Source organism: Lepus europaeus, chromosome 14, assembly GCF_033115175.1.
Source record: "Lepus europaeus isolate LE1 chromosome 14, mLepTim1.pri, whole genome shotgun sequence".
Lineage (NCBI taxonomy): Eukaryota > Metazoa > Chordata > Mammalia > Lagomorpha > Leporidae > Lepus > Lepus europaeus.
In genome coordinates, this window is record NC_084840.1 from 56,177,117 (window position 1) to 56,189,545 (window position 12,429).

At 36.5% G+C, this 12,429-nt stretch overlaps 1 protein-coding gene across 1 annotated transcript in view; it reads right to left on the reverse strand.

The window, feature by feature from the left end:
* The window catches only part of FMN2 (formin 2), a 358,901-nt gene that overhangs the window by 67,190 nt on the left and 279,282 nt on the right, over nt 1-12,429 (reverse strand). Inside the window, exon 15 of the mRNA XM_062210677.1 lies at nt 8,177-8,228. Coding sequence (XP_062066661.1) covers nt 8,177-8,228 — 52 coding nt within the window. The remainder of the gene's footprint in view (nt 1-8,176; nt 8,229-12,429) is intronic.

Here is a 12,429-nt window from a genome sequence, read left to right on the forward strand (position 1 = left end):
TGTTCTCCCTGATCTGTGAGAATTAATAGCACACCTAAAACGAAAGCTCTAGAAGTGAAATTGACACTTGAAGAAGCAATGACTTGAATAGCCCTTGTCTTGACTGCTGAGGAACAGCTATTTATTTATTTATTTGTTTATATTTTTTTATTTCTTTTTCTCTTCTTCATACTATATGTTGAACTGTTTACTTAATATAGAGTTAATCAGATGTGTATAAAATCAATCAAAAATAAATCTCAGTAAAAAATAAGAGGGAGGAGGAAGTTGGTAACTGTTTAGCTATATAGTTCTGCATACAGTCCTATGGAGTTACTTCTCAGGGTGCAGTTAAAAACATCATGAGACCCCAAATTCCATTAAAATTGGGGGTAAAAATGCCATCTTAATTGTTAAAGTGACCATATTAAGTGTTAAAGTCAACACATAGAAAGGATTAAGTGTTAAACAGATCATATAAATACCATCAAGTGTCTGGTAATAATAATAGAATTAAAAAGGAGGGAATGTGCAACATGGAAAGCAGGCCACACAGCAGACTCATAGAAAGACAATCGCTTTAAGTAACACTCTGTCCTCAAAATTAGCCCTTAAGGCATTTGGTTATGACTGAAAAGCCTATGAGAGCCGTGGCAAAAAGTGACCTACATGAAAGATCTCTGTGACTGAGACCCCAGTGAAAAGAAGGAGCCACCAAAGAAGGATGTACTTTTATCTCAAGGGAGGAGAGAACTTCCACTTTACTTATGGCCTAGTCTAAATACTGACAGAATTTTTGGTTACAAAAGGCTTCCATAGCCTTGGCAGTTCATGGTAAATGCCTTGGGTGATCACTGACGTCATAAATAAAGTGTTAATTGTTAAATTAACAACAGAAGTCACTGTGTACTTACTCCCCATGTAGGATCTCTGTCCTTAGTGAGTTCTACTATGAGAATTAACTGCAAAACTTGTTCTCAAACAGTACTTTATACGTTATGTGTGTGTGTGGGGGGTGCAAACTGTTGAAATCTTTGCTTAGTATAGAGTTGGTCTTCTGTATATAAAGTTAATTAAAAATGAATCTTAAGAATGGATGGGAGAGGGAGTAGGAGGTGGGGTGGGAGGACAGGTATGGGAGGAAGAACCACTATATTCCTAAAGTTGTACCTATGAGATTTGCATTCATTAAATAAAAACTTAAAAAAAGAAGTATGTGATGAAGGTTATATTCACTTGATAATATCAATTATTAACCTTGAACCAATCTACTTTGTTCTTTTAAAGTCTAAATTAATATATCTTTTTCTTTTTTTTTTTTTTTTTTTTGGACAGGCAGAGTGGACAGTGAGAGAGAGAGACAGAGAGAAAGGTCTTCCTTTTTCTGTTGGTTCACCCTCCAATGGCCACTGCGCTATGGCTGGCACACCGTGCTGATCCAAAGCTAGGAGACAGGTGCTTCTCCTGGTCTCCCATGGGGTGCAGGGCCCAAGGACTTGGGCCATCCTCCACTGCCTTCCCGGGCCATAGCAGAGAGCTGGCTTGAAAGAGGGGCAACCGGGACAGAATCCGGCGCCCCGACCAGGACTAGAACCTGGTGTGCCGGTGCCTCAGCTGGAGGATTAGCCTATTGAGTCGTGGCGCCAGCCCATATCTTTTCTTTCTTATATTATTTTCAACCTTTCTATCTCCTATACCACATGTGTTTCACAAACAGTGATTAGAATCCCAACTAAAAATATGGTGATAGGATGATTTCATTAATACTTTTTGGTCTTAGGAATTGTAATCTCTATCAACTTGGAGAAAAATGGCACTTCTATAGACAGTTTAGTCTAGGCTAGGCCTAAATATAAATAAATAAATAAATAAATAAATAAATAAATATATATATATATATATATTTGATAGGCAAGTTAGACAGTGAGAGAGAGAGACAGAGAGAAAGGTCTTCCTTTTCCATTGGTTCACCCCCCAAATGGCTGCTAAGGCCAGCGTGCTGCACCGATCCAAAGCCAGGAACCAGATGCTTCCTCCTGGTCTCCCATGTAGGTGCAGGGCCTGGACCATCTTCCATTGCCTTCCCGGGCCACAGCAGAGAGCTGGACTGGAAGAGGAGCAACCAGGACAGAATCCAGCACCCCAACCAGGACTAGAACCCGGGGTGCCGGTGCCGCAGGTGGAGGATTAGCCAAGTGAGCCGTGGTTCTGGCCCCTAAATATATTTTTAAATATTATGATTGAAAAGTTCTACTCACTCCTATACAACAGGAAAGATTCTGTTTTTACAACCAAACTTATAAGAGGACAGAAATTCTTTGATGCATTTACAATTATAATTATCAACCAAAACTGGAAGGAAATATTCTGAAACTCTCTTAAGCAGATAGTCCTAAAGTTCTTCTATTCAGAATACATTAAACCTAATAAACAGAGAAATGTCAGAACAGACCACCAGCTAGACTATTCTTTTTATGACTGACAGAAGGAAGCAAATCTTCAGAGTGTCAGGGAGTCTCACATTGTTGATGGACAATGGATTTTATAAAAATGTAGAGAATGCAACCACAGACAAAAACCCATTTGTACAATGAAAAGTCCTGCACCTAAAATTTACCACATGGCCCTAAGGTAAAATGTGTGAAATACAGCCTTCAACTATCTATCCAAGGAAGCCTTAGTGGGGCAGGCTTCCCAACCATAAATCTTCTGGAAGGATCTGAAGTAGTTAACTAAGAAATCCAAATTGGGAAATAACAAACTCCTACTTTGTTTTACTTTATCAATATTGTTAAGGGAATGATGTCATTGTTTGGGGGTTTTGCAAAGATATTCCATGTCACTTCAGTTTTAATACCAGGCTGGAGCCTGCGACGTCTGCCAGCATGAGCCAGATAAACACAGACCTGTAGTCTTTCTATTCATCTCCGGATAGTTACTCAGAAAGATTCTGGAAAATATGCCTATTATGAACTAAACATTTCACTTTTCATTTTATCCATGTGCCAGAAGTCCATTCCTTGGATAAACACTTTACAAACTGACACTCTAAAAGTCACTAAACATGATAAAGTATGTGTGCATCAGTTCAAGACTGATTAAATATTTTCACTCCCATGACGAATGAATGGTTACACACTATATGAAACCATTGAAACTAACATTCCTTTTCTTCCTTTCTTTTTTATCTTTATTTTGCACAAAAGATTAATTTTCCATTTCAACTCATTTGTTATGCAATCTTGGCTTAGAGAAAATACCACTCAAGCAATATTACATGCAGAAATAGTATTTATTTTTTAAAATGTGTGATTTAAAGTTCTTTCACAAATGTGCTTTCTTCCATTACTATTTCTTGTCTTTTATTTCTGATAGTCTCCAATACCTTTGCTACTATTTATGTGAAACAGGAGAAAGAGGGAAACTCGTGGTACATTCTCTTTAGGAATTTAAAGATATTAATCCCATGAGGTACATTAAATCTCTTATTAAGCTATACAATCAATCCTTCATCACTTCATAATTCCAAGATAGAACACTATTTTATTAATTCTGTAAGGATGACTATGCTAATTGTTTCTCTGTTTAACAGATTCACTGTCGTCTTATGGTATGATCAGAAGATTAGTTACAGTTAATCTTTCCAGTTCCCTTTAGCTCCCAAAGGTAGAGGAATGCAGTAAGTCTGAAACACTTGAAAAGCGGAATTTTGTATAAAAATTTCAATAGCATATATGTTCTGTAAAAAAACAAAAACATCTTTGAAGTAAACATTTTAATCTGTAGGAAAAACCTCAAACTTCCTGGAAAAGCTCCTTTAAAATGATAAAGGTCATATCTCCATACTATTCACAGAGAAAATAGGGAATATTATATCTTTCTCAGCCTGATTTCCTTTGTCCAGAATGTCAACTAAATTTACTGCCAAATCTAAGTTTTCTGATATAATAAAGTATAATTCAAAATTTATAGGCAATCCTTTCTTCTTTAAAAAAAAAAGATTTATTTATTTGAAAGAGTTACACAGAGAGAGAAGAGGCAGTGTGAGAGAGAATCCTACATCCACTGATTCACTCCGCAGTTGGCCGAAACGGCTGGAGCTGCGCCGATCTGAAGTCAGGAGCCAGGAGCTTCCTCCGGGTCTCCCATGTGGGTGCGGGGGCCCAAGTGCTTGGGCCATCTTCTACTGCTTTCCCAGGCCATAGCAGAGAGCTAGATGGGAAGTGGAGCAGCCGGGACCAGAACCGGCGCATATATGGGATGCTGGCACTTCAGGCCAGGGCATTAACCAGCTGGGCCACTGCATCGGCCCCTAGGTAATCCTTTCCATCAGCTTTATTGATGCCACAATTGGACTTAGTGAAATTGAAGCAACAGATAACTAGACCACACTGTGTTTCCAAAATCTGTTATACTTCAAAAGCCAATTTCACACAAAAATATGATTTCTACCTTTGAAATTGAAGGAAATGGAAGAATAAAAAAATTCAAAGAAAAATTTCAAATTAGTCATTATTTATTAATTATTAAAGACCTAAAAGAGTGGTTTTATTATGTTAGTCTTTTAACTCCAAATCTGATGATTCTTTAAATTAATATAAAGGAGTCATCTTTTGTTAGGAAAATCCAAAGATTTTTACATTCCCTTTTCTGTTGACATAGACACAAAATAATTCTGTGGGAAAAGAAAAACACTCAGATTTGGGCTTGTGATACTCTTCTCTAATTGAAGAAATTTGTATATGCTAATTAAAAGTAAAGTAAAGGAAGGAGCTGAAATAAACATTCACAACAGGATGTAGCCAACTTCAACAGCATGCTGCCAGAATTCATCTTGTAGTACACTATGATGGTTTGGTTTGTCCAAAGAAGTCATCTTAGATGATAATACACTCATCCCATTTGCATTTGGGTTTTGGGTACGGTTCAAGACTCATCCGCCCAGCTGTCTGACTTTATGGGAGAATGGAGAAGCTCCATCTTCCATTATTCAAAAGCTATAGATTTTTGTTCATGTTAAATAGGAGCTCAAAGTTCCATTTTTTAAACTTAATAACAAAAATGCATAAACAAACACAATTAGCATATGAAAGCATTATGCTACCAAATTGAACATGAAAAATTTGACTTCAAAATAATCCTAATGATTGCTTTTTTGGAATATTTATTTGTAGCTATAAAATCATAAAAGTATCTGAAAAACACATGTCACTATGGAAAATAATACTATTTTCTTGATAAAATTTCAGCTTATCCATTTTAAATGGATTAAGAGCCAAGTTTTTTAAGCACTAGAACATGAAGACAAATGAGTACAATTCCTTTCAAAACAAGTTGATAATGTGTGTGTAGGCAAGCATGTGTATGTGTGTGTGCATGTGTATGTGTATGTATGTGTATGTGAGTGCATGCAGTTCATAACACAATTTCTTACCAATAAGCTTTTCTAGTTTTATCAAACACATTCAAAGAAGCTTTGCAAGTTACAAAGAACAAGGTATTCTATTCCTATAGTCCTAGCAAATAGAAGGAAGGGTGAGCATGCATGCCTTTTACTATGTGCAGTTGATCCAATTGCATTTGTGGAGGAGCAGTGTGAGGCTAAGAGGAAATGTCAGGGCCCTGTCTACCACACAACCCTGCCTTCTTTCAGTGACTGTGTAGATCATATGAGATACTAAATTACCTGAAAACCTTTGGTGCAGAAAAGAGTGATCAGTTACCCTAAGATCATCCTTTGATCCTTAAGGCATTGGATAGCTCAACTCAGCTATCACAATGATCTACAAAAGACTTTCAATCATTTCTAAAATTAAAAGCACATAAATTTGTCACCAATTTGTCACTGGGTCTCTTGCCACAGGGTGTAAAGTAAACAAAACCACTCTGAGCTACAAAGCATCACTAAGATAAAAATAGAACCTCACAAGGAAAGTCTTTTGATTCGGGAGCTCTCAAGATAATCATACAGCTCAAACCTCCTTGTGTATTGTCTGCCTCAAAGTCAAAGGGGTAACAGAAGACTGGGAAATGAAAATCGACTTTATCGGTACTTAAAAAAGCAATTGTTTATATACCATCTTACCTCCAAAATGGATTTCATCTGGTTTATAATAATAGGACATAAAGGAGAGACTAAGAATGTCTATAATAAAAATAAAAGGAGGGATGGAAGGCTGAGAAAATACATGCCTGAATACATTTTCTGAGCTCTTTTCTCCCTCAGGACTTTGCTAAGGCAACTGGAATAGTTAGAGGTCAAATACATGTGTGTGGGTGTGTGTGGGGGTGGGTGTATTTCAATATAGGGGGTATGGTGCACAGGTAAAGGTATTATTTTTTTTGGCCAGTTCAAGCACAAAAAGGAGTAGCATATAAGACTAGGCCTTTGGGTCCTAAAGAAGCTTATATCAGAAGAGAGTATATTTGGGGACCCATTATTGGGTTAGGGTATATAAGATAGAAAAACCTTGCAGCTGAGAAGGGAACTTGAAACTCCAAAATGTGGGTCCAAGTCCACTCTTCCCTCAGGAGCCTCAGAGTGAGCAAAAACTTGGGCTATCTTCTGTCACCTTCCCAGGTGCATTAGCAGGGAGCTGGATGGTTGCAGAGCAGCCTGGAATCAAAAGGCACTCTTATAGTGTCACAGGAGTGGGGATGCTAATGTGGCAAGTGGTGGCTTAATCCACTATGCCACAATACTTCATTTCACCTTGTTTTCACTTTTGGATTTCTGCTTTTACTAGCAATCTTGTCATTAATCAGTATTTAACTGAAATTTCTGTTTACTATAAAGTTTTAATTTCAGTTTTTGTTTTTCATAGAAATGTCAATTCTGTTTACCAATTTGTCTAGGACAATATTTCATACCAACTCAAGAACAAAATATGTGATACCTGTTCATAAAATTAAAAGAATCTTGCCTAATAAAGTAATAACAAATGAAAATTTAATTAACAAAAATTTTCCTCGGGAGTAGTGGTGGGTGTTGTGGCATAGCAGGTTAAGCCTCCCTTTAGGACCCCCACCCTCCCACCTGGACTCAGCTCCTCCACCTCCAATCCAGCTTCCTGCTAATGTATCTGGGGAGCAGCAGGGGGTGGCTTAAGTATTTGAGACCCTGCCACCCAAATGGGAGATCAGGATGGAGTTCCAGATTCCTAGCTTCAGCTGGGCCCAGACTTAGTTGTGGTGGGCATCTTGAGAGTGAACCAGCAGATGGAAGATCCCTATGTCTTTTTCTTTGCCTCTTTCTCTCTGCCTTTCAGTTAAATAAACATTTTTTTTTTTAAATGAGTAAATGGGTTTCTCTTTAGAGACAGCATTGGTTAATTTTGTGTGTTAACTTAGCTGGAGTATGGTGCCCATGTTTGGGCAAATGTCAGCCTGCATGTGGTTGTGAAGGCAATTATTTTTATGTGATTTGCACTTAAATCAGTAGACATGGATAAAAGCAGATTCCACATTGTAATGTGGCTAAGCCTCATCCAACCGGTAGAAGGCCAGAAAACTGCAGTTCTCCAGTAGGAAGGAATTCTGTCTCCAGGCTACTTGCAAACTGAAGACTGCAACACCAACTCCTACCAGAATTGCCAGCCTACCCTTCTAATTTTAGACCTATCAGCTCCTACAGGCAAGCATACGAGCCAATTTCTTAGTCTCTCGCTCTGTTGCTCCATATGAGACATCTTCAGTTGATTCTGTTTTTCTGGATTGCTCTGACTAACACAGAAGGGAGAAGAGATAACAGAGCCAGAAGAGCAAGGAGACTATAAAGATGTTTTCCTATGCTCACCCATGATTCCAAATATCCATACTTGAAGTGAAGGTATATCCAACAGCAGCTCATTGCTTTCTACCTAAACTGTACTTTTGAATAGGAAAAGCCAATAGTTCTCTGTAACCAAAACTTTTTTTTTTCTTTAAAACAGGTTCTTATCTTCCTTTTTCTTTTATTTCCACAATCCAAAATCCAATTTGAAAGAGAATATGCTAAGTCATCCACAATAATTTGCAAGTTAACAGAATTATATACCATTTAGAGTTATAAAAATAAAAATCAGAATTTCATGGTAGAATTAAAGTATACCATTATACTAAAAACTGAACAACTGGTTCTCTGAGATGAAATATACTAAGTGATTTACAACTAAGTTTTGAGAAGAGATATTGTATTAAAAGGAAAGTAATTTCTTACCACTTATGAGTCTCTGTCAGTGAATTCTCTTCTGCCTCTTGGTCAATTTTAGCTGAAAATACAGTAAAACAAATGAATAAGAGATAAATAATGAATTATTATACCATCTCAAGCAAAATATGACCTGATTAATATGAAATTTATTTGCTAATTTTAATATATTCCACCTAGAGTTTATTTTTAAATTAATGAATAGCATATATATATATAATTTAAATTATATGTAATCTTATCTCAGTTGATATTATATTAAAACAGATATTACATAATAAAACCTTTTACATTCTAAATAGTTTCAATTATTTAGCTATTATCAACCTGAGAAAACATTCATTTCATATTTACCTTGAATATATCAGAATTTAAATATCAATAATTAGCAGAAAACAATCCTCCTAAGCACAGGTGCAAGCTCCAAGTCAAAAAACCCAACAGAAATGGCATGTGACTCTCTTTACTACAGTAAGAATTATGACCTCTTTTCAATAATGCTCACTGTACCAGATCACAAGTGAACAGATCAGGGTATGTCCTGGAAGGGGGTCAAGGTATGATAATATCCATAGTTATATGTTGTCATTTTTATTAAAAAAAAAACCCATAATAATAAAGAATGATAGTCTGACACACATCTAAAGTTCAAATTTAGGAAAGAGATGAAATCAACGTTTCAACTTGCTTAGAAGAACAGAGGGGCAGACACTGTGATACACTGGGTCAACTCACAGCTTGTGATGCCCATATTCCAGAGAGCAGCCACTCTGCACTTCCCGATCTGCTTCCTACTAATATACTTGGGAAGTAGCATGATGTTCCTAGTACTTGGTTTTCTGCCACACACATGGGAGACCAGGAAGGGATTCCTGACTCCTGGCAACAGCCTGGCTGTTGGGAGCAGTTGGGAATGAATTAACAGACGAAATCTCATTCCCTCACTTCTGGCATTCCATCCTCAGGTCACTTTGCCTTCCAAATAAGTAAATAAATCTTAAAATAGCAACAACAACACAAGAACCACAATACATAAAATAAGTATGGCAGTGACTTTCAAAAATTTTTTTGACAACCAAGCATTCCAGGAATTTATGTAATACCCTACATCTCTACCCTACCCACCTCCACACATACACAATTGACATGGAAGTTTCAACAATACTCTTATTTCATGCAATACTAATATTTTCAGTCCTTTCCATTAGATCCAAAATATTAGTTTTGATCTGTTAAATTCATCTCATAAGTTACTAATGATTTGAGACTGACAGTTTGAAAATCACTGAGCTACAAACAAAAAAAAAAATCAATTAAAAAAATCCCTGAGACTAGTGAAAGAAGTTGTCCTTTTACAGTCATTCCCCTTTAGGCCATACTTGTGGCCATTTGGAGAAATTAGAAGACAAAGTGAAACAGGGCAAATTGATTATAAAAATTGGAACTGTGCATGAAATAAAAACCATGGTCACTTGGGGAATTGTTAAAGTGTCTCTACCACTACTTAAAACACAATAGTACAGCTTGGGCTGGTTAATGTTTTACAACCTCAAGACAGTGTTTTCTTGAAGGTCTGTATAGTATCTGCAGAGTCGTAACCAAGTGTCATACTGCCACTCTGCCAGGGCTGTCAGAATTTCTCAGGAATCAAATGAGCTGGCAGCGGATTTTTTTTTCCTTTCCTTTCCCTTTTTGTACTTTAGATTGTTTACATAAACTTACAGGTCATATTAAAAAATAGAATCAGCGTTCCATGATTTTACTTTGAAAAGGTTCCAGCAGGAACATATTGTCTTGTAAAAATCTGCTCTGGGCTGCCTAACATAAAAAATGATTTGCTTCCAGAAACAATTCTAGAATCACATAAAGTTTGTTTAAGGAAAAATAACAAAGCATTGAAATGCATACCATTTCCAGAAAGGATATTTTTCCAATTGCCTTCACAAGCCTTTTTTTTTTTTTTCCTTTGTAAAATGCAGAGATTAAGACTGAGATTGAAACAAAGAATTTCTGGACTACTTTAGAAGATTCAAGCCAATGAGTTATGAAACTTAAAACATACTAGAATGAGATGCCAGAGATCTGCATTATGTTTCTGATTCTGCCACTAAACTTAGCTATGTAACCTTGGGCAAACAGATTAATCTGTTAACATACGAAAAATACGTAGCATCATGCCTTCGATAATTAGCAGGGACTTAATAAATAAACGTCCTTTAAAATTTTGGACTTGACAATCTTAACATTCTTAAAGGGGTAAAATACATTATGATGTTTAACTAAGTCAACCGCTCTTTTATCATTTCGCATTATGTGCAGATAAAAAATAACACATACAGCTTTTTAGGCAGCATAAACCCTTAAATTGTGCTGAGCAGAATAAAGTGAGTTTCACTTGTTCATAATGATTCCCTTTGATGTGCACCGAAACAGCTTTTGCTTCATTGCATGACAAAGTCTGGCTAGAAACAAAACGTTTTAATCCAATGTGGCAGAAGATTGATTCTTACCAAAGGAAGAAAACATAAAAATAGTGTGTTTCACCAAACCTAATAGCCATATTACCATCATGAAGTAAAATTGGGATAGCAGAGAGTATTTTAAAATGCTCTATTATTCACTACTTCTACATGATTTTGAAGCTAAGGGTATTTGTGTATTCAAACTGTAATCAGCTTTGATAAACAGTCAAATGAAAGATCAAAGAAAGTGCATTAGAGTCCACATTTCAACTCTTGATGTAGAGTCAACAATTGAAGGAACTGAACAGATTTTCCTTTGTATGGTAGTCTTGGAAAAACTTCTTGAAAGGTTGGGGTACAATTCCTTTTTCAAAATGCTGTGTGCATATATGTACCATCAACATCTTGTTGTCACACTTTTTTAAACACACTTATGATGTTAACTTAGTGACAAATGAAGAATGTGATTGCCTTAGGTTTTAAGGATGTACTTAACAAATTGAAATAAAATTTATTTAATCCATGAAAATTAAGATATGATTGGAATAAAAAAAAAAAACTCTGAAATTCATTTAGAGAAAACACAAACTAATTACATGCAGTGATCAAAATCTTAGAAAGCCGAAGTTTTTCAGTTTGAACAACAATTTTCCAGGCTGTATGGTACAATTGTTAAATATGCAGATTTCTGAGCCTAGATTTCCTGAAGATGACATAAAAAAACAGGTGATTTTTATATGAAGCATAAATATCTTCTTGTTAATGATTTTATTTCCTGACTTTGTTTCTCAGAAACATAAAAAATTATTTTCAGTTTATTTTTATCTGCACAGCTTCATGAAGAGCTTGGAAAGTATAATCTAGGGGCTGGTGCTGTGGCAAGTGGGTAAAGCCACTGCCTACAGTATTGCCATCCAATATGGGCGCCAGTTCAAGTCCCGGCTGCTCCATTTCCAATCCAGCTCTCTGCTGTGGCCTGGGAAAGCAGTAGATGATGGCCCAAGTCCTTGGGCCCCTGCACCCACGTGGGAGACCCGGAAGATGATCCTGGCTCCTGAATTTGGATCATGCAACTCCGACCGTTGTGGCCAACTGGGAAGTGAACCAGTGGATGGAAGACTTCCTTTTTTTCTCTCTCTCCCTCCCTCTCTCTTTCTCCTTATCTCTCTGTGTGTAACTCTGACTTTTGAATAAATAAATAAGTCATTAAAAAAGAAAGTATAATCTGAATTCAACATGCTTTATTAAATTAGGCTAAGTTAATATATAAAAGAAGAGATAAAAGGATTTCAATTTTCTACTTGAAGTAAAATGTCTTCATTCCTTAGAATATTATAGCTCATATCTTTTTGGACAAAAAGTGATGTGACAAAATTCTAGTAATCCATATTCAGGATAACCATAGGAAAGTTAAAAAGGCAACTAATATACACAACCAGGCACAAGGCTTAGTTTATAGTGATCTTAAAACTGCTATCAAATCCTCTACAACCTTTGCCAGCTAGGGTCCTTGAACACCTCCAGCAGGGTTGTTTGTGTGACTACTGATATACACTGCTATCCAAGAGACTCCCGGAGCTCAGCTCTCTGAGAGCAATTGCCTTTTGCCCACCACATACCATAAAAGCTGTACCTCCTTTGCAAGGAATTATTCCCAGTATATTTTTTCAATTCCAGATCATACCAGGAATAGGGTTTGAGGCTAGAACATGAGATTCAGAGGGAGGCAAATGTGAGCTTGATTTCTAGTGCAGCTACTAAATTGCGGTCTAATAACTTTAGATAGTCATTTTGATATAA